We start from the raw sequence: 20876 nt of genomic DNA on the forward strand, positions 1-20876 counted from the left end.
GCTTGTGAAAGATAGACACATTCGTCGTTTTCTTGCCACTTATATTATTTGTATGCATTTATAAATAGTGCACATGATATCCACAAAGAAAAATTACAATTCTAAACAGCGTATTTGAAAATATAGTTATTATATTTCCCGAATATTTTCAATTTCGTGGGAATTTAATTTTTGAATTTTCTATGGTAGCCTCGTAATATGATTTACAATGGTATCGCTTTATTTCTACATTATACAGATAACATATTTCTTGATCGATGCTGCAAAAAAGCGTGCTTTAAAAAAAAGGAGAGAGAGAGAGAGAGAGAGAGAGAGAGAAATTTTTACCTGTATGTTATTAACATTTAAAGATTTGGTATTTGTTAGGCGTAAAGCTTGAGGGTTAAAGTGCTTCTTTAATGTAGCGACAAACCTTTAGAATTTACTCGACATAATCCTTATCGCTGTGAACCTAGGCCAGTAGCTACATTAAACGTGTAACATAATACATATGTACTATGTATTCGATATACAAGCTACTGTATACTTTGCTAAACTGATTATTACAAATTTGTTCGTTCCATAGTCGATAAATTACATCATGAATTTTTCTTTAATACTGCATACTGAATTAAGAGCAAAGTAACGAAAGCCTTAACAGATGTTTACGAAATGATTGCTATCGTTTTTACTGACAAGTACTTAACATAACATTCAACGTAAATATACACGGCAAAGATTCGACGGAATAATTGAAGATAAAAAATTGGTTTTAAAAACTTATCTTACGGTAATTATATTACGTTATGCATATAATCTTTATGTACAATTGTCAACCTTAAACGAAAGTGTATCTCTCGTAACCGTTGCGTCGCTGGATCACTCTCTTCTATTACTTTCGTGTTATATAAATTAAAATTCATCGAGGTGAATTAAGAGAGCCATAATAACCGTAGCCCCCGCTTCTTTGGTAGCCCATTTGACAGATTCGAACTGCGGGTCATCACTATCTTTACCACCAGAATTAATTGTATATGAACCAGGCCTTACTAGTAGTTGAAATGCCGTTGAAGCATTTAACTTTTTATTTGATTGAGTATCAATATATCTATAAAATATGACAAATTGATCATTCATAATTAATCACTACTACATGTGAAAGTACTTACGGATATCTCTTGGTAAATTCCTCAGATGCTGCGTACTTTATACTAGGAGAAAAGACTACCTGAGGGTTTTGATCTTCGGTCTTTATATTCATTGTTAAATTACTCATATCCAATTGCTCTTTTGTCATAAGTTCTCCTGTGTCGAGAATTAGTCTAAAACAACACATAAAACTGGAATTATGCAAAAAGGTCTTTTTTGTTAAATTTTAAATATGTTTGTTTACCTAATTGCATCCAGACGTATACCATAGAAAGCAACATGCCATTTATCGGTTGTATTCTGTGGAATTTGATTGGCGTTAATACTTTGTTTCAACGGAAACCTAGTCCATCCAACCGGTACAGCAAACTCTGCCGGTGGTTCACCCTTTTTGCAAACTGCACTATCCCCTTCTACTTTATAACAGTTGTTACAATAACAAAGTACATCTTCCAAGGAAAAGAATTCATCCGGTAAAACCAGTGATTTCTTTAATCTCATACACGCCTTTAGATATTCACACTTTTTCATGGGTATATTATTTGTTCCAAGAGGTATGGACGGTAGCGATGGATGCAGCAATGGTGCATTATGAATGGAGACTGTATTTTGTCCTAAAATCGTATTTCCACCAACGGAATTATCAACAGATACTGTATTATTCCAGGATATATTTGAACGCACTTCGTTGAAACTAGAAGAAACAGTGTTCGAAATATCAGATATTGCGTTACTCAATGTATTTTGAGACGAAAATGTCTGAGATGAGCTTAACATATTAACAGATGCATTATTTTGATGCAAGGAGCTTATATTATTTCCTTGACTATTAGATACTATGCTTTCGTTTATCGCATTATTAGCATTAGTATTTAAGTTAGTTATGTTATTGGTGCTGTTTGCGGTGCCATTTTTAATATTAATATTAGTTGCATTATTTATCTCTACATTTGTACATTCGTTTCTAATAGTCAAATTTTCTGACTGACTATTCAATATCGCGCTATTATTTAACTGATTTGAATTATCGTAAATCTTGTTCTTAATACTTCGTGTTGTGTCGTGATTTATATCCGAATTCGAATCCAAATTATTACCGTCTGAGATACTGGGCATAGCTTTGTTCTCAACATTATTTGTTAAATGCACATTATCGTTGTTACACGTTTCATATTCCACAATATCATCGTCTTTAGTATTCGAACTGCACTGACTCGGCACACTTGGTGAGGTAGAGGAAGATAAATCTGAAGAAGCAGCTGCGATGACGTTTTCTTTTTCGTGACACTCTAAGTCTGCTTTCTCTCGCGAATTTTCCGCATCTTCTAGCTTCGTTCTCATAAATTCCACGGATGTTATACTATTATCGGTAGTAGATGAGAACGGCTCTACATTATTTGCAACAATGGAAACTTGTTCGCATTGACCATACAGATCAAATACAGCATAAATGTAAGGTGGTAAGTCTGTTGCAGCTACGCCTTGATCTACACCATTGATAATTAAGTGTAATCTGTTGTCGTCATCGATAAATAAACCTACTACAGAATTACAGTGAAGACTTTCCAAAGCAGCTCCATACTTTGTCTTTATCTAAGAATAAAGTTTGTTAATATATGTTTCATGTCTTATACATATTTGTTTAATACTTACCCTAATACCATTATGTGATATCCAGTCGCTACAAATAATCCAAGAGTGTTTTTTAAAGCCAAGAGCAGTTAAGGGAAAGTTAGCCTTTTCAGGTGAAATGCAAGTTACTCCACAATAAATATTAGAAACCCATCGTTTGTTTAACTTCTCTATTTTCACTAAAAATGGCTTTCCTTTTAGTAAAGGACGACTAGACATTACCACTCCTTAGAAACAACATATGATGTAAGAAATGTTAAAGTCAATAAGTGTGTGTAGATATGAGAATAAATAATACCTTGATTATAACTTGCAACTCTTCGTGCAGAAGTCTTACTTTCGAGTTGTATGTTTCTGCCATGATTTTCATGGAATTCATAACTCCAATCGTTTTCTCCTATAAAGTGAGCAGCAGATTGCGTTGGTGTGAGTGTTGCATCATTTACTAATTTTCCTTCAGATACATCTACAGATGTGTCCATTCCGGCATCACTATATACGAAATAACAATATTGTATGTTTTCAAGTATCAAAAAAAGATGAGCACGCATACTCTGAATATATAATTAAAGACATACTTTCGCAAAACCGGTGGCATTGGATCTAGCAATAATTCCAAAGAATCTTGCAATCTCAAACTAGCATTTGGAGATACTGCATTATTTTGCTGTTTACTACTCGTTATATTTATAGTTACTGTACTACCAAAAAGATCGATCACAGCGTACACCATTTCCGGTATACTCGATGCCGCTATACCCATATCCTCTCCATTTATATAAAATTTTAAATTACCCTCGTGTGTACGTTTCAGTCCAATTTTATCACCAACACGTAACCATTCCAAACTTGGACAATAATTCATACATAAAACATATCCATTGTGTCTTACTTCATTACCTATATATATATAAGATTCTAAATTATAGTAAATTATACAATATGTATAGTATTCATTTTATTCTAATATTACCTGTTAAGTACCAAGCATCTGTTGAAATGGATCCCATGCCAGGTACAAGATTCATAGATGTTAACCAGTTTCCACTTTCATTTTTCACAACACCTATCCTTAAACAACCACTCCATTCACGAGCTACTTCTTGTATGGCAATTTCAAAAAGTTCATTATTTTCTAACGGTGTTTCGCTTAATAATATAGCATTATTATATTCTCTACACCTAGTTGCTACCGTTCTATCATTATTTAATTGGACATTTAAACCAACAGATTCATGAAATTTATGCATTATCTCTGTCTGAGCTTGAAGCTGAATTACTGATGTAGGTTGCTGACTAGTACTGTTTTCTGATGGCAAATACTGTTGTGTTGTTGGATCTCTGCGTTCCGGTTGTACAATTGTAACCTGATGAATTGATATTAATAAATAAATAAATAAATAAATAAATATATATATATATATATATATATATATATATATATATATATGTAATACGAATAGCATATCATACTTTTTATTATTTTATCATTGAGATTAGATAAGAGTCTTTAACTTTGATATACCTGAACACATTGTCCATACAATTCAATCACAGGATAGACATGTGGTGGTACACCTGTACAAGCAGGTCCCTGATCTACTCCATCTAAATAATAATGCAAACTACTATCTGAAGATCGCATCATGCCAATGCGATTTCCCTCAATTAGTTTGTCTAAATCACAAGCGTAATTATTCCTTAAGATAACACCATCTCGCATAACGTTAGATCCAGACAACATCCAAGTATCGTGATCGATATCCGTCATTGTAGATGGAAATTCCAACTCATCGGGTCTTATAAGAGTTACACCTAAAAAAATATTTCCTTACTAATATCCTACTAAGCAAAAGAATGTAAATTATATTTTTAAATATATACCTGCTTCAATTGCTCCTGTCCATCTATCAACCATTTTATCGATTGTCACTTCAAACATTTCACCATCGCGCAGCGCACGATTTGCAATCACAATGGCTTCATTGAATTCCCCTAAAGCTCTAGGCCTCAATGCAGTCAATCCATTATTTATTATCTTTGCATTCTTACTGTGTATATGATGAAACCTCAAGTCACTATTTGGAAAAAATAATTAATAATAAATATCTTCAATCGCATGTTCAAAAGTGAACAAAATTTACGAACCTATACAAGGTTGTATTGCTGAAGCTTGAATTGTTTGTAGTAGGGCTATAGAAGTCTGTATTGTCAACTATAGTTGCCTGTGCTGCTTGCCCATAAAGATCTATGACACCATAAACTTTCTCAGGCACATTCATCGCTGCAGCCCCTTGATCAGCACCATTTACATAAAAATGCAATGTTGCATTGTCCTTTCTCATTACACCTACACGATCTCCCACTTGTAGTCGATCAAGATTCTGACCATATTGGTCTATTATCATAGTACCATTGTGCATCACCCCATTTTCTGTCATCATCCATGTACCGGATCTGCAAGGGATATGACCACCTTCGAGCAATAATACGGGCGATAAACTTAACATAAATTTAGGAAAAAGCATATATGTATATTAATATTAATTGGAAATATTAATTTACATACCTAACGTTTGTCATAGTGAAAGGAAACTCTAGTTCAGTTGGGGAATGAGTGGTAACTCCTATTTCGATAGAACCTGCCCATTTTGTTACAATTTTGTCCAACCTTACTTCGAATAATTCATTTGGTTTCAATGGTCTTGAAGTCAATACAACACCGTTGTTAAAATCATCCATTACGCTAAAAAAGAATGGCATATAGATTTATTACACACATAATCTAATAAAATTTCATGTACATTGTTAAATAAGTTTTTATTTACTTAGGCCTATGCGCAGTGCGTCCGTTATTAATCACTTCGACATGTGTACCACAGCAAGAATGAAACATAAGTCTGTCTGGTGGCTCTTCTTCGGTTTCTAAATAACAGAAGTATCCGAAAAATTTATCGCAATGTTGTACCATATATCAATAATATAAGAAAAATGATTAATACTAAACTCTTACCATTTAAACCTTGCAATTGTAACGTGTTTCGCCTAGTAATTAAGTTTTGTTCCTCCCTTTCATCACGATCGACAATTGTTACTTTTACCGTCATACCGTACAAATCTATAACACCCCATACACCTACAGGTACTTTAGCAGCAATACCTTGATCTAATCCATTTATTAGATAATGAAGATTTCCATTGCTTCGTCTTATCATGCCTACTCTATCACCTTCCTAAATAAGTATTTTATTGAATCACATATAATACAAAATATTCTTAGTAACACTCCACTTTGATTTAATTACCCTTAATTCATCTAAATTAAATTCCCCATATTCACGACATGTGCCCTTTCCGTTTACCAAAATTCCACACCCAGACATCATCGTTGTTCCCGACCGCATATTAGTCATTGTTGCTGGAAATTCTAGTGCTGTTGGACTATGCATTGTAACTCCAACTTCTATACTACCTGACCACTTGTGTACAAGCCTATCAATTCGTACCTATAGTAATATATAATTTACATTAATGTCTCATGCATTAGAAATCATTTCTTACTTTAGATTTTCCTTATTTACCTCAAATAATTCATTGTCCCTTAATGGCCTATGAGTCATGACTACTCCATTATTAAATTCGTCTAAGGGTCTTCGCCTTTCTGCAGTTCTGGCATTGTTAGATAATTTTACCAGCGAGCCAACTCTCTCATGAAATCTTAATCTATCCTCCCTAATAGCTGCAGGACTTGGATTCTTAGGTAAATTAACATTAACATTAACATTTAAATTAACATTCAAATTGGCGACTAGATTAGTTGTTGAGGAATTAGATGCTTCTCCAAGGGCGAAGTCGTTATTAATTTCAACTTCATCTTTTGGCTCGTTACATAAAGTAGAGACAACTTGTGGGTGAGTTATAGTCACCTGCACACAATCGCCATACATGTCTACGACTGCAAAAATGCGTTCTGGAATATTGGATACAGCTACTCCTTGAGAGACACCATTGATATAAAATATCAATTCATGCTATAATTAAAAGAAAATAAGAAGTGAATAAAACTATTTATTAAAACAAGCATTAGAACATTAATATACAAAATAACTTACATTAGATGTTCTCATTACTCCTAAAGTACTTCCTTCTTGTAATTCGTTTAGACACATTCCATACATTTCTACCGTTCTTACTCCATCATGCATTATGCCAGAATCAACCATAATCCAAGTTCCTTGACGAAGATTAGTAGCACAGGCTGTTAATTCTATTATTTCTGGATCGCATTCTGTTACTCCTATTTCTATACTGCCACTCCATGATGTCATCTGCATAACAGAACTTGAACTTAAAAAGAAAATAACTCAATATAAAATGACTAGTAATTTCCATAGAAATGTAAACTTTTTCACTAATACATTTGATATATATTATATGTGTAATTGTATTTTTACAAAGACAATAATTTTAAACTATATTACAATACATGATAATTTAGAGTATATTACAGTACATAAACGAATATTAACCCTAAATTTGATAATCCGACACGAAAACTACATTACATCGTTAAAAATAAGAGTCAAAAGCAATAAACAAAGTACGGGCATTTACAATTTGACTTGTTACTGATGAATTCTATGACAGTTTTTAACAGGAACACGGAATACGCGTAACTCCTAAATATAAATGAATGGTAAATTGAAAATTTCAAATTATCAACATTGTAAACAATGTTTTGACAGATTCGAAGGATTCACTACTAAACTAGACAAATTCAAAGTTTGCGATTCGGTACCTTTTTATCGATGCGGACTTCAAAAAGCTCATCGTCCTTAAGTGGTTCCGCGCTGAGAACCAATCCATGATTATATTCTGAAAAATCCCTTATGGCCGTGCAATTGTTGTTTGTTAAAGTTACACGATGACCGCATCGTTGATGAAACATGTCGACCATTTGTTGTGCACCGACCACCGACATATAACCAAACCATGCATTGCCTTCTTCTTTCCACTATCTCTCTATCTTCTTTTAACTAATGTTTTCCTATCTGCACTATCTTACTTTCTGTCGTGTGTGTCTCTCTCTCTCTCTACGCGCAATCACGAACGATGTAACAATTGCAACTATATCTACAAGATAGGCACGGTCATATTTGGTCATATGCATAAATTACGATAGCCTTTTCTTTACCAGTTTATTATTGGATAGTGGTAATCTAACTTTTATTCTATGTTTCAATAACAAAGTAGTAATACTTAATAGAAATGAAAAGAAATTTATAATTAGATTACGAATTTTTGTGTTTTATGTGTTTCTATGTGTATGACTTGTAAGATATTTGCATATTATATGTAATGTGTGCATATAGCATACAATATGCATGCAATATGCACACATTGCGTATAAATGCAAATAATCATTATATATTACTATTATTTATTTATTTGTGAATAGAAGTGTTGAAACTGAAGGTATAAATCCAATATATACATACAATTATATATACATACATATTACGTATCACGTATATATAAAGCAAAAAATAAATAAAAATAAAAGACAAAACGAAAAGTAAAAAAAGAAGCAGTAATAGCTACATAATACATGCAACATAAAATTAAATATAAATGCAATTACAAAAATGCTACAATTAAAACATAATCTAAAAACATCTAAACAGTGCGTAAGTCTTAATATAAAGATTTCTTGAGATAATAAATAGTGCTACAGAAAAAATCAATCTTATCCGTAAATGTATTGGCTAATATTTGATTAATTGAATTATTTAAACCATATTTAATTTTTATAATAACATAATGAAATACGTAATTTTTTCTAGAAACTTTACTACTATATTATTTTTATAGTATATATTATCGTTAAACTACGGATTTTTATGCAAATTCATATTTTTGAAATTATAATTAAAAAACAGAACTTCGATAGAAAAGTGTTGTACCTACTAAATATCACTACTATAGAAAGCATTATATATGGATATTTTACATATTTTCTTATGCTATGTGCGTTTTGTGTGACTTTGCATTTTTTAATTTTCTGTAAATGCATAACAATTCGCAGTTTAATTCTAATATTTGGTAGATGAAATAAATTCCTGTTTAAATTTCTATTTCTTTAATTCATAAAAATATAAAGATGCATAAAAATCCGTAGTCTATGATATGCAGTGATGTATGATTGTATACATCTTGGAATAATATCATTTTAGAAATTCAATTTACAATATACTAAAAATTTTGGGAATTTAACATGTTCAAAGAAAATAATAAAGAAAAATAATATTTTTTCTTGTTGGATTTTCTATATCTTGCGACATGCAATAGATTAAGAAAAAATTCAATTTTCTTGTCGACTTAATATCGATTTTCGAGATACAAAACCTCGAAATTCATTGATATTAGTGAAAAGTCGAACTACTTTTATTCAATCGAAATGTATTTATCTCCATTATTTGCTTTGTTCATAATGAGTTTGCAACGAATTTGTTTATGCTAAGAGTATTTGAAGAACATGAATACGTTGACCTTTGCAATTAAAATTAGAATAATAAAAGATATCAATTCATCTTTACAGATGTACCATAGGAAATTCAAAAGAATTTTATAACCTTATCTGATTTCTTACGTGTGTAAAACACTCGTTGAATTGAAATGTTTTATGCGGAAAGATAAAAACGATTATTTAGAAGTTAGTTTTACTTAGTATTTAACTATTTATTTTTAACTATTATTATTTTATTTATTTACTTATTTAACAAAGTTTTTAATATGATAAACTTGTCAATGAACATCTATTTGCACGTGAATCAATGTGCAGAGAGTTATCCAATACTTCAGATGTTCTCAATTATATTCAACGAATAGCACGTATTATTTCATTACATGAGACATGTTTCAATTTAATCATCAATATGAACATCATAAAACATAAGATATGGTTTGTGATTATTATACTATTTAAAATATCTTAGAAGAAATGTCATTATCTGGTGTATAATATAAAGTAAATTTTATAAAAGAAAGTATTTAACATCTATTCTATTTTCCAGTATGGTGTCTGATTTCTTTTACCCTAACATGGGTGGTGTTGAGGAACATATCTTTAATTTATCTCAATGTTTAATGGAGCTTGGGCATAAAGTTGTAGTGCTTACTCATTCCTATGGTGATAGAATTGGAGTGCGTTATATGACAAATGGCCTAAAAGTAACGTACAGTATAAAGAATATTTGTAATTTGAAAGCATAAAGTCTATACAAAGAATGTTTATTAATGCTAAAAATATTTTATTTTTAAGGTATATTACATACCAGTAAAAGTATTCTACAATCAATGTGTTCTTCCAACAATGATTTGTTCTATCCCTCTCATTAGATATATCTTTCTAAGGGAAGAAATCCAAATAGTTCATGGCCATTCTGCATTCTCTGCTCTTGCTCATGAAGGGATGTTAATTGGCCGCTTGATGGGATTGAAAGTAAGTTGTTTGTTACTTAAGGACAAAATATATGTTCATACAATACATTCTTCTTGTATGCTGGGATTTTAGACCATTTTCACAGATCATTCGCTTTTTGGTTTTGCGGATGCCTCTGCGATTTTAACAAATAAATTTTTAGAGATATCGTTAGCTGATTGCAATCATTGTATATGTGTATCACATACTGGGAAAGAGAATACAGTATTGAGGGCAAAGGTCTTAAAAGAGAAAGTTTCTGTTATCCCAAATGCAGTTGATACTACTTTATTTATGCCTGACATCAGTAAAAGAGATGATAATTTTAGTAAGTTCTTTTCTTATTTTCATATTTATATTATGCCATAAAATTGATACATAATACTACTAACGTTACCTATTATTAATTATAGTTACAATAGTCATAGTATCGCGACTAGTATATCGCAAAGGTGTCGATTTATTAGCTCGTATTATACCCGATCTTTGTAGTCGATACAAGAATGTGCAATTTCTAATTGCTGGAGACGGTCCTAAAAGATGGCTCATAGAAGAAGTACGAGAAAGAAACTTGTTACAACATAGGGTAACGTTGCTTGGAAGCTTGGAGCATTCTCAAATTAGACATGTATTGAATAAGGGTCATATATTCCTAAATACAAGTCTGACAGAAGCATATTGCATGGCAATTGTTGAAGCCGCATCATGCGGGTAAAACATTATCTTTCAATAACATTAAGACAGTTGTTACTGCTTATATTGATATGTTTCCATTTATTATAGTTTACAAGTTGTTTCAACAAAAGTCGGTGGTATACCTGAAGTACTGCCACCTGATTTAATTTATTTAGTAGAACCCACAGTACCTGCTCTTATTAGTGGACTAGAATCTGCTATAACAGATTATAAAGAAGGAAATACTAGATGTCCATTTGAAATGCATAGAAGGATAAGTTTATTTTATAACTGGTTTAATATTACTAAAAGGACCGAAATAGTTTACAATTTAGTAAAACAAGAAAATAAAAAGAATTTAGGTCAACAATTAGCGAGTTATGTTCAAAGTGGAGTATTAGCCTATTTACTTGTTGTATCATTGTGCTACATCATTTTACAAATTTTAGAAATCCTTGTACCGCAAAAGGTAAGCTAAAAGTTTGTAACAATTAACAATAATAACATAATAACAATAACGAATGTAATAATTTCTAGTACATTGATATTGCAAAAGATTATGCTGAAATTAACGTCATACAGCCTCGAGGAGACGAAAAAGAGGATTAATATTTTATTTCCAAGATGTACTATAAGGTGATATAAGCATTTTGATAGTATGTGTTTTATATATCAAATACATTCCTATCCAGTACGATTTAAATATATCTTTTCGTGCAGGAGGTTCAACTATTCATAAAAATACTTCCTAACATTCTTTTGAGATAACATATTTTCATGTTGTATAAATATATATGTACAAAAACAGAAATACAGTGTCCAAAGTACAAATACAGTTGTTAAAAAAAAATTAAACTAATGTAAAATTATTTTATTATTTTCTTGTCAAACGTTGTTTTAATTATTATATGCTTTTACGTACATAAATTTTTATGAATGATTGATGAATTTGCATAATATTATAATTTATAATCATACACACGCACATATACAGTGATTATTTACATATGAAAAATATATTGCACCAATTACTCCCTTTTTTACATCAGCTAAAATAATAGGGTCAAATTGAAAATATAATAATATTTATTTTATTATACGCTGTACGTTAGATACAATAATAATATTAATACAATATCTCAATTATCTGCTTTTTTCTATTTAATTATCCTTGTATTACTGTACATTTATCTATTTATACATAAATCTTTCATGTAAGGATCTATGATCTTCTAAAAATACTCTTCTCATATTGAAAGAAGACCAATGAGCCTTAATTAACAACCATTATAATATTAAGAGCGGTCAGATCTGTCGCAACATTTTCTGCTTACTTACAGAGTATTCGTACCACTTTATGCAAAGATTAGTTCAATTAAGAAAAACGAAAAAGAAGAAATCAATATTTTTTATATAGGTGCTAAAAGTTTTCTCCTTTAACTTCCTGTTAGAGGTGGGACAGTTCACATGTATACTTATAATTATAATTAAAACTTTACAAAAGATACTGGTTTCAATTATTTCATTAATTAAAATCATCTTACATAAAATTCCTTGTTAAATATTTATCGTCAGATTGACCTCAATATTAATAAGAAGGCTATGCCGACGAGAGTGAGATCCACACGTAGGCACACGCAGTAATCAATCTGAAATTTCCTTATGTGCTATGTAAATTTTTCAAAATCGACAGTACACATTCCTAACATTACATGAGCTTACTTTCATATTTTTTCTGGTGCAAAACAGGAGAATGGAAGATAGTTTATTTTCTTTATAAATCGTACAACATGCAAGTACTATTTTTATTCTTTGAAATATACCATTGTATTCAAAGTGTTAAGAAAGTACAAGAGCTTCTTTTTCTTTCCAATATTACTGCTTTGAAACATACAATTTTCTTTTTGATAAGTTCTTTCGTTCATGGTTGCTTTATATAAACAAAAGTTCGGAATAAGGAGTGATTGGTTCTACGTATAATGTACAATTCATTGTTCAAATTGTTGCTAGTATTCAATCGTTCAGTCAAAATATTATTAGTTTTTTATTCTTAAAAACGGTCATAAATTGATTAAAAAAAAGTTCTTTAATGTGTTAAATACAAGATTATTCTCTTAAAACGTAATAAGCAAAACGTAATCCAAGGCGAAGTCGTATCGTTATCATGATGTTACGATAAAAAAAGAAATCCATAGGATTTATATTATCATACTTGGTGCATTCGATAATATTAATGTACTCCATCAATATCGTGCTTGATCGAAGTTCTTTTGATTACGATCACGTATTAACAATTTATTTTTGCTTGCTGAACACCTTCATGAGCACATATTGCTTTCGACTGCGATGTTTCCGCGTGTACGAGTTATCGATCGGCATAATTTCTTTACTTACGGCGATGAAAGTGAAATATTACAAAATGTGTTAATGCAATATATGTATGTAGTATGTATACATACATACATATATATATAATATATATATTCATTCATTTATTTATATTTATATGTATACCATGTAAATAAGAGATGAGTTTGTCTTGTTTTAAGAAGTATCTTTGTTTGAGTAATATGTACAATTGGGTTTTCTTTCGGAGTGTCTTTCAGTTTCGTTTAAAAAGGAAATAATGCCACGCTATAACGGTATCTAAGGCTCCCATTAATGTACGAGTAAAGGATACGAGAGATAAGATCCTTACACGCATAATCATAGAAAAATCTTATATACTTTTAACGAAGTACTCGTAACGGGTTCCTTAGAACTTATTTGGCATCTACAATAAATAAATAACAAACCATTTGTTGGGCCAAGCGTTGCACAATTTCCATAATACAGTTAAAGTTGTCAGAATTAATTCAAACACCTTCTCCATAATCGCGATCACCTACATTGATTCGATCAGGGGCTGCGGTTACGCTAAAGCCAAGAATTCTATTATCAACTTTGTACATTTTTCCCTTCTTTGGCTTCTTTGACTTTCCCTGAAAGATTATATTAAGCACTTAGGCGCTTGTAAAACATATCACCGATCATTACCAGCTTTTATTACATCTACTCAAGATACCTTTACTTCCTGAAATTCCGTGGGTGCATTAGGATTAACAGCAGGCGCTGGTTTGCACAAGTCATCCGCTTGTGCTTGAGGTCGTTGGGCCGATCGCCATTTACTTCGTTTTTCTAAAAATTGCTTTGCGAATTCTGAACTTTGTTTATTATCGCCAAGATAATCTCGAACATATTCTTTTACTTCGTACGCAGACTCAATGTCTCGCAAAAATCCAACAAACGTCGGGACTGTGTACACGTAAAATTTGCTAATTAAACCATTTATAAACAAAAATACGTACGTGAAAGAATCTCTAACTTACTGTCTACAGACACCTGTAAACCACTTAGGGCTTTGTTGCACCATTGCGTGAAATCATCTGTTTTGGCAGTGTTTTGTTCAAATAATTTCTTAACCAATTCCTCTTCTCGTTTATTCTTACTCTTATTTGTTTTATTACTTTGTTGCTGTTGTTGATTGGCAGTAAGAGCTTTTACTGTAGTAGCCTGTTTAACAGATTGCTTTACGGCCGTAGGTTTAATTGGCGTAGGATCGTCCCAAAAACCACTGGTACCACTATTATTCGACCAAACTTGATTATTATTAGAGCTACTTGAATTGGCCCAATTCAAACACTGAGAAGCAGCACCCCATATTCCAGCGTTTTTTAGTACGTTCATCGATTCTTTCTGTCCTGCCTTCTCTTGGCGTTCCCTTTCTTGCTGCTAAAATGTCAGCAATAACAATCAGCAAGATATGATTATCATTTAACCATTGTATTTCTTTTCTTAACTTTTATAGGAATGTAAAAAAGTTCATGAATTTAACAACAAAATCTCAAGACAAATGAAAAAATATATCAAAATTAATATACGATAGCTTAAGATATGGAAAAAGTAATAAGTACCTTTACCTTGGCGATCCTTTCTTGCTCTTCCTGTTGAATCTGTGCGAGACTCTTTACTGGTACAGATTTTGTAGAAGCTGTAGCCTTCTCTGCCCATTTAAATTGCAATCTTTTAGAAGAGTCCATTACTGATGCTTCTTGAGCTGTTTCCATGGCTTTCTGCTGTGCTAATTGTTGCTGCATCATTTGTTGAAATCGTTGCTCTTCCTGAACAAACATTTATAGTTATTAGTACATAGTTTCTACAGGAATGATAATACTTTCTTAAAAATTTCGAAGTATACCGCTTTCTTTTCTCGTTCGAGTCTTTGAATCTCAGCAAGTGAAGCAGCAGGAGTAGCTGGAGCTGGTGCACGAGGCGCCTGTGCCCATGGCGCTTTACTTCGTTCTTGTAATCTACGGAGTGCATCCGCTTCCCGCCGTCTCTGTTCTGCTCGCCGAGCTTGTTCTTCAGCTTCGGCCTGCTTACGTGCTTCTGCCTCTTTTCTACGATAGGAAAAGTAGAGAAATAGGTTTTATTAACTCCTTTTTTTTTCAAATAATTAATATTTCACAAATATACATAATTATTTGCAAAATATACCGCATTCTTTCCTCTTCTTGCTTTTTTTGTTCCTCTTCCAACTTTTTTCTTTTTTCTTCTTCCTTCTTTTGCTTTTCTTCCTGCTTTCTAAGTTCCTCCTTTTTTTTCTTTTCTTCCTCTTGTTTTTTCCTTAAATTTTCTTCTTCCTGCTTTCGCTTCTCTTCTCGTTTTTTCTCTTCCTCTTTACGCTTTTTCTCTTCTTTTTTCTTTCTTTCTTCTTCTTGTTTACGCTTCTCTTCTTCTTTCCGTTTTTTTTCTTCTTCTTTTTTCTTTCTTTCTTCATCTTTTCGCTTTGCTTCTTCTGCCTGCTTAGCCTGTTCTTCCTTTTTTCTTTTCGCATTTTCTTCATCAGCTTGTCGTTGTAATTCCTCTTGTTTACGAAGTTCTTCTTTTTTCCTATCTTCCTGTAATCGAAGATTTTGTTCTTCCTATGACACAATAATAACTTTCAGTTTTTAATTGTATTCTAAGCGATAAAGTAATCTAAATTTTGAAACCATAATTACCAATATCTGCTGTTCAGTCTTTATTTCTTTAGTATGCAGATCCCATAATGATGTAGGTAACTGGCCTGGCGGTACTGCTGGTATCGGTCCAACCTGAACAGTATGTAATATATTGACTGTACTTATAAACCTATATCTTTCTGAATGGAAATTTATTCAAACTAACACATACTTGCGCTAACCAACTCTGTGCATTAAATTGTGGATTTATTTGTGGCGGGGGTTGTGGCCAAACGGTATCGAGATGAGGTGTTTGTGGATGGCCATTTGCATTAACATTGAGTTGACGTAACAAGGATTTTATGGGATTGTCCTCTTGCGTTGCGGCTGACGTTGAATTTATACTTGATTGTTGAAGTCCCGATATATTTTGCATACCACCCATCTGCTGTATAAGTTGTTGTATAGGATCGACCGTAGGTGGATGCGGTGTTGTACTTGAATGTGGATTTGACGTTAAATGAGTTTCTGGTTGCGTTTTAGCCTGAGGAACAAAAGATTATAGAAATTTAATATCACAATTTTTTACAAGTATACATTCTGGATGAGATAAATTGGTACCTGTTGCATTTGAGTGAAAAGTTGCATAACTGGATTCGTAGCTTGTGACGGAAGGTGAGGTACAAAGGGATTTGTAGAGATTGGCATCTCTGGAATCTCTGAATCATGAAAAACATATTGAAAAATCAATTGGTTTTGTTCTATAGGACTTAACGTTGCCCAATGCTCGGACTGAGAAAGTTTTGCTATAGCCGATGTTCGCATTTGTCTTAAAAGTAATTGTTGATTTTGTATCAATCGCATGTGTTGATACTGAAGTAGAAGAATTGGATCTTCTATACTAGATTTTGATAATGCAGTCATACCAGCTGGCACTGTGTTAGGAACAGATGGTATTACCTGATCCGTTAACTAAAAGAAACAAATGAAAAGAATCTTTTTCTATATGCATTTTCTTTAACACTAAAACATTTGATATATTCCAAAAGATTACAAAAAGATCTTATACCTTTAAGGGAGGAATGGGAGGTCCAGGTATAAATGGTATTCTGCCACACATCTTCATTAAGTCTCCTAAAGTGCTATATCGTTCGTCACAAGTTCTTCTTACCATTAATCCTGTTGTAAAGTAACCAGCTTTACACCATTCTGCCATTTCACTGGCTAAGAATGGACCTTGAACTTCACCCTGTGGATCACGGTAAAACCATTTCTCCTGTCCATTCGTGGATGAAACTGTAGAAGATTGGTTACCAATAGAAGGCGGTATACTAGCAGTCTTCTCTCTATGATTTTCTTCATCTGCCATCAATTTTGCAACTAACGCGTCCGCTTCTTCCTTCATTCTGTCTAAATCATCTTCCGACTTATGCCTTACGTTATCCGTTTCCGCGCTATGTACGAGCTTTTGAGATTCCGTCTGCACCGGAACTTGTCTTTTCGCAGTAGTAGGAATCGGATCTAACTTTGTTTCCGTTTCAATGTCTTCTTTTTTCTTTTCTTTAGTGGGAGATTTATTAGTTCCTGAATCGGACGATGGCATTTTTTCAGTCTTCGTATGCTCCGTATTTGTTGCTACTGTATTTCTTTTCTGTGAAGTTTCAGATGATGTTGACGTCAAGCTTTTAGTAGCAGTGTTATCCGTTAAAACTGTAATGGGCAGTTTCGTTGGAGAGCTGCTTCTCCTTTCTTTCTCGATGCATTCATTTTTATCATCGAGCGGATGTAAGGACTTTGGTCGTTCTTTACTAACTGAACTAATTCCGCTATTGGAATTGCGACCCGCTGTTTGTCCCTGAGTTGAGCTATAAGATAAAGGTTTGCTACTAGGTTTTTTAATATTAGTAGCGCTTCCTTCGGAAACACGCCGAGTCCTTGATTCTTGAGTACCACCTGCACTAATCACTCCATCTTCATCATCATCTGAATACATTCCACCGTGAAAAGCACCTGAAGCATCGAAACTTCCTCCACTTTCGCTAGGATTTTCAGTAGCCCTAGAATGAATTTCAATCATTAAACATGATTAAAATATATTTAGTTTCCTAGTAGATTATATTAGTGATAAAAACAGTTAGAAAGTCACCATTCGGGAAGATTGTCATGATTATTATCATGATGATTTGAATCCCAAGTGCGCGTTGTACGAGGGGGCGGATGATGACTTGAATCGTGTGTAACTCTATGACTACCACGATGTTCCCATCTACTACCGCTACTTCGTCCTTCTTCTCCATCCCCTTCATTTCTTTCTAATCTATCTCTATCCATACTCCCACTTTCGCGCCAACTACTCCTACCTAAAATACAAATTGATTATTACATAAGCAATATTCTTTACTTAATTATACATGTGCAGAGCTGAAGATACACGTTTATATACCCCATTTCCGCCAACCGTCATCGTCTTCTGTACCACCACGATGACGCCGCCAATTACTTTCCATAAGAGAACTACCACTAGCCCCACGACTTAATTCTTTTCTAGGACTAGTAGAACCATTCCATTCACCTGGATCTGAGGCTCCATTTCTTTCTGACCAACCACGTTCACTTTGCGACCTATCAAATGGGCGATTTCTTCCCTAGATATCAAAATACATTCACTGATCAATTAAAGAATAATTCTTCTTTTATTGAAAATAAAAAATTTTCAACCTTCTGGATATCATATTACTTAATGACAGAAACATATTTTGCCTGCAAGGTACTTAAAAACTAAGTTCGTTTTTTTCATTTAATACTTGCATTATCTTTTCTATAGAATGAAACAAACTACATACTTGAAATGGTTGACTGTCAATTCGAGATCCATCTCCTGAATCATCGAAACCAACGCCACGGGAATAATGAGAAGAATACAAGCTACCTCTTCCACTTCTTCCTCGTCCTCCACGATCTACACTTCCACCTCTTCCTCGACCGCCATTAGTTATTCCTCCGTTCCACATCCGCTAAAAAATTGTATGATAATCAAATGAATATATTTTTAATTTACCAAATAATTTAATATTTAATATTAATATCTAAGAAATGTATATACTATATATATGTCAATAAATGAGAGATAACATTTTAATTTGTAATGGATACAAAATTGAAAGAAGATATAATATAGAATGATAATAAAGTAATGATTATGTAAAATACACAACAGGTAGGAGAGTGCTATGAAGAACTGGCACAAGGGCTCCAGTGTGTTATATTTTTAGATTCAAACTAACTTGAGGCAGTTCTCAATATAGAATGTATTAAGAATATATATAAATCGCTAAATACACAATATTAATTAGCATTCTAAATAACAATTAATGCATGCAAATATAAACATGCTTCAGATTTCAATATAAATATCAAATTTGTGAATACAAAAAAAAATATATATGGTTAATTACCGTTTCATCTTCTGTCATTTGTATAAGAGCCAAAGGAAGTTGAGTTTTCTCAACATATAATGATGAGAAATTTGTCAATGGTTCAGGAGGTTTACAATTACGGTCAAACAGGATTAACATTTCTTCTCGCCCATATCTATGCTCAGCTAATTGATAACGTGGAGTAGTTAAACTTGTAGTACCTCCACCACCACCGCTACTATTGCAAGTATCTCCAGACAAATTGCGCAACCTATATATTCATCATAACAAGTAAAATGTATAAGCAAAGAAATACACTGAATTAATAATTGTATTATATATATAAAACATTACAGACCATTCTGGACCAAATTTCATAGAATCCGTCATGATGATCTATTTGCTGAAGACATAATATTTCATCATAGAATAGAGTTTTCAAAAGATTATCATTATGTTAGGAATTATATTTCTAAACTCGCATGTAAATTAGTTAGAAAAATATAGTAGTAAAAATAGTATGTATGATTAACAAATATTTAGCTTTTCTGTCTTAAGAAATGACACCAATAGAAAACACAATGATGTGGGAAAATATTATCTATACCAAGCAAATCTTATGACAATAATCACAGATATTCAAGATGAATCTAATTGGTATAATTATAGCAAATTGTATCGACGATCTTTACCTGTTGCTCGACGAAAATCGCGCAACCACGATGATCAATAATAATTAGAAGGATATGAAATGTAATGTTATCATGAAAGGCATAGAATTGGGATATATAAAAAGTATGAAGTAAAAGTGAGCGAAGGTAGGAGAGGACGGCAGACGATGGCAAAGTATTCATAAAAGTTGTGATTCTTTTGAAAATCAACCAATACCTAACAATGATTATTTTAAACGAAGAAACAACAATGTAGAAGAAGGTGTAAATATCCTATGAACATTCCAGTTCAGTGAAAATAGTACGCATTTATTTACGACATGTTCTTAAACAGACTGATTTCCGTGAGCCCAGGTGGCAACATTAACCAAACTTTTTCCGCTCATGAATGTCATAAAAGTCCATAAGTGGCCAATCTATTTCGACTAAATATCATACTGGCAATCCCGATTATTCGTAGAGCAACGAATAAGAAAAAGATCGTATGATGAACGCGAAAAATACCTCACTGATCTTCGAAATTACTGAGGGCAGCGATACAACACACCAATATGGCTGATAGTTTTTTTGGAATAAAGCGCATGCGGAATTGCTGGTATACCCGATGTATTGAAAAGTTACTAGCAACATATGCTATTTTTTTAGTCACTATCAGTTGAAAATATTTTTTTGATATGTATGTATCTTTATGATCTTAGAATTAATTTTCTAACTGGATCGGTACGTTAGAAGCAAAGGAATTTTTTGTATTCGTTAAGTTTCCTTCTTATTGTCGTTTATTTTTGTCAAATTAAATTTTAACGACCTCTTTTTGAGATTTAAATTTTCAAAATTCAATGTCATCAAATACTGAAGTGTTATAAATATTTATGTTATAATATATGTATACAAT

At 32.4% G+C, this 20876-nt stretch overlaps 3 protein-coding genes across 15 annotated transcripts; 1 reads left to right on the forward strand and 2 right to left on the reverse strand.

The window, feature by feature from the left end:
• Positions 1 to 24: 24 nt before the first annotated feature.
• Positions 25 to 7858, reverse strand: LOC100646565 (neuralized-like protein 4). Of its 2 annotated transcripts, none has more exons than XM_012317727.3 (17): positions 7559 to 7858; positions 6873 to 7088; positions 6342 to 6791; positions 6066 to 6266; positions 5774 to 5993; positions 5589 to 5685; positions 5330 to 5506; positions 4909 to 5217; positions 4645 to 4838; positions 4286 to 4575; positions 3734 to 4127; positions 3339 to 3660; positions 3059 to 3252; positions 2782 to 2987; positions 1373 to 2721; positions 1149 to 1301; positions 25 to 1087 (listed from the first exon to the last, which is right to left on the reverse strand). In XM_012317727.3, the coding sequence occupies exons 1-17, from the start codon at positions 7739 to 7741 to the stop codon at positions 892 to 894; spliced, it is 5151 nt and encodes a 1716-aa protein (XP_012173117.2). In that variant the 5' UTR covers positions 7742 to 7858; the 3' UTR covers positions 25 to 891. The 2 variants fall into 2 exon arrangements, with proteins under 2 accessions (XP_012173117.2, XP_012173119.2); XM_012317729.3 differs by having other exon boundaries at positions 6873 to 7107; positions 7559 to 7784.
• Positions 7859 to 7873: 15 nt separating this feature from the next.
• On the forward strand, positions 7874 to 11784 carry LOC100647122 (phosphatidylinositol N-acetylglucosaminyltransferase subunit A). Of its 9 annotated transcripts, XM_012317732.3 has the most exons (8): positions 9479 to 9721; positions 9834 to 9990; positions 10082 to 10261; positions 10334 to 10568; positions 10654 to 10951; positions 11024 to 11384; positions 11453 to 11551; positions 11636 to 11784. In XM_012317732.3, the coding sequence occupies exons 1-7, from the start codon at positions 9594 to 9596 to the stop codon at positions 11522 to 11524; spliced, it is 1431 nt and encodes a 476-aa protein (XP_012173122.1). In that variant the 5' UTR covers positions 9479 to 9593; the 3' UTR covers positions 11525 to 11551; positions 11636 to 11784. The 9 variants fall into 9 exon arrangements, with proteins under 9 accessions (XP_012173126.1, XP_020722889.1, XP_012173124.1 ...); XM_012317736.3 differs by lacking the exon at positions 9479 to 9721 and adding an exon at positions 7874 to 7974 and having other exon boundaries at positions 11453 to 11784; XM_020867230.2 differs by lacking the exon at positions 9479 to 9721 and adding an exon at positions 8056 to 8093 and having other exon boundaries at positions 11453 to 11784.
• A 636-nt stretch (positions 11785 to 12420) lies between these two features.
• LOC100646686 (GRB10-interacting GYF protein 2) lies at positions 12421 to 20783 on the reverse strand. Of its 4 annotated transcripts, none has more exons than XM_048413518.1 (16): positions 20489 to 20783; positions 19672 to 19716; positions 19353 to 19584; positions 18741 to 18911; positions 18341 to 18542; positions 18044 to 18257; positions 16967 to 17954; positions 16519 to 16869; positions 16130 to 16441; positions 15958 to 16050; positions 15452 to 15879; positions 15153 to 15354; positions 14875 to 15075; positions 14284 to 14686; positions 13980 to 14209; positions 12421 to 13896 (listed from the first exon to the last, which is right to left on the reverse strand). In XM_048413518.1, the coding sequence occupies exons 2-16, from the start codon at positions 19701 to 19703 to the stop codon at positions 13771 to 13773; spliced, it is 4185 nt and encodes a 1394-aa protein (XP_048269475.1). In that variant the 5' UTR covers positions 19704 to 19716; positions 20489 to 20783; the 3' UTR covers positions 12421 to 13770. The 4 variants fall into 4 exon arrangements, with proteins under 4 accessions (XP_048269475.1, XP_012173120.2, XP_048269474.1 ...); XM_012317730.3 differs by having other exon boundaries at positions 14869 to 15075; XM_048413517.1 differs by having other exon boundaries at positions 14869 to 15075; positions 20202 to 20783.
• Positions 20784 to 20876: the final 93 nt, after the last annotated feature.

Source organism: Bombus terrestris, chromosome 16 (genome assembly GCF_910591885.1).
Source record: "Bombus terrestris chromosome 16, iyBomTerr1.2, whole genome shotgun sequence".
Classification (NCBI taxonomy): Eukaryota; Metazoa; Arthropoda; class Insecta; order Hymenoptera; family Apidae; genus Bombus; species Bombus terrestris.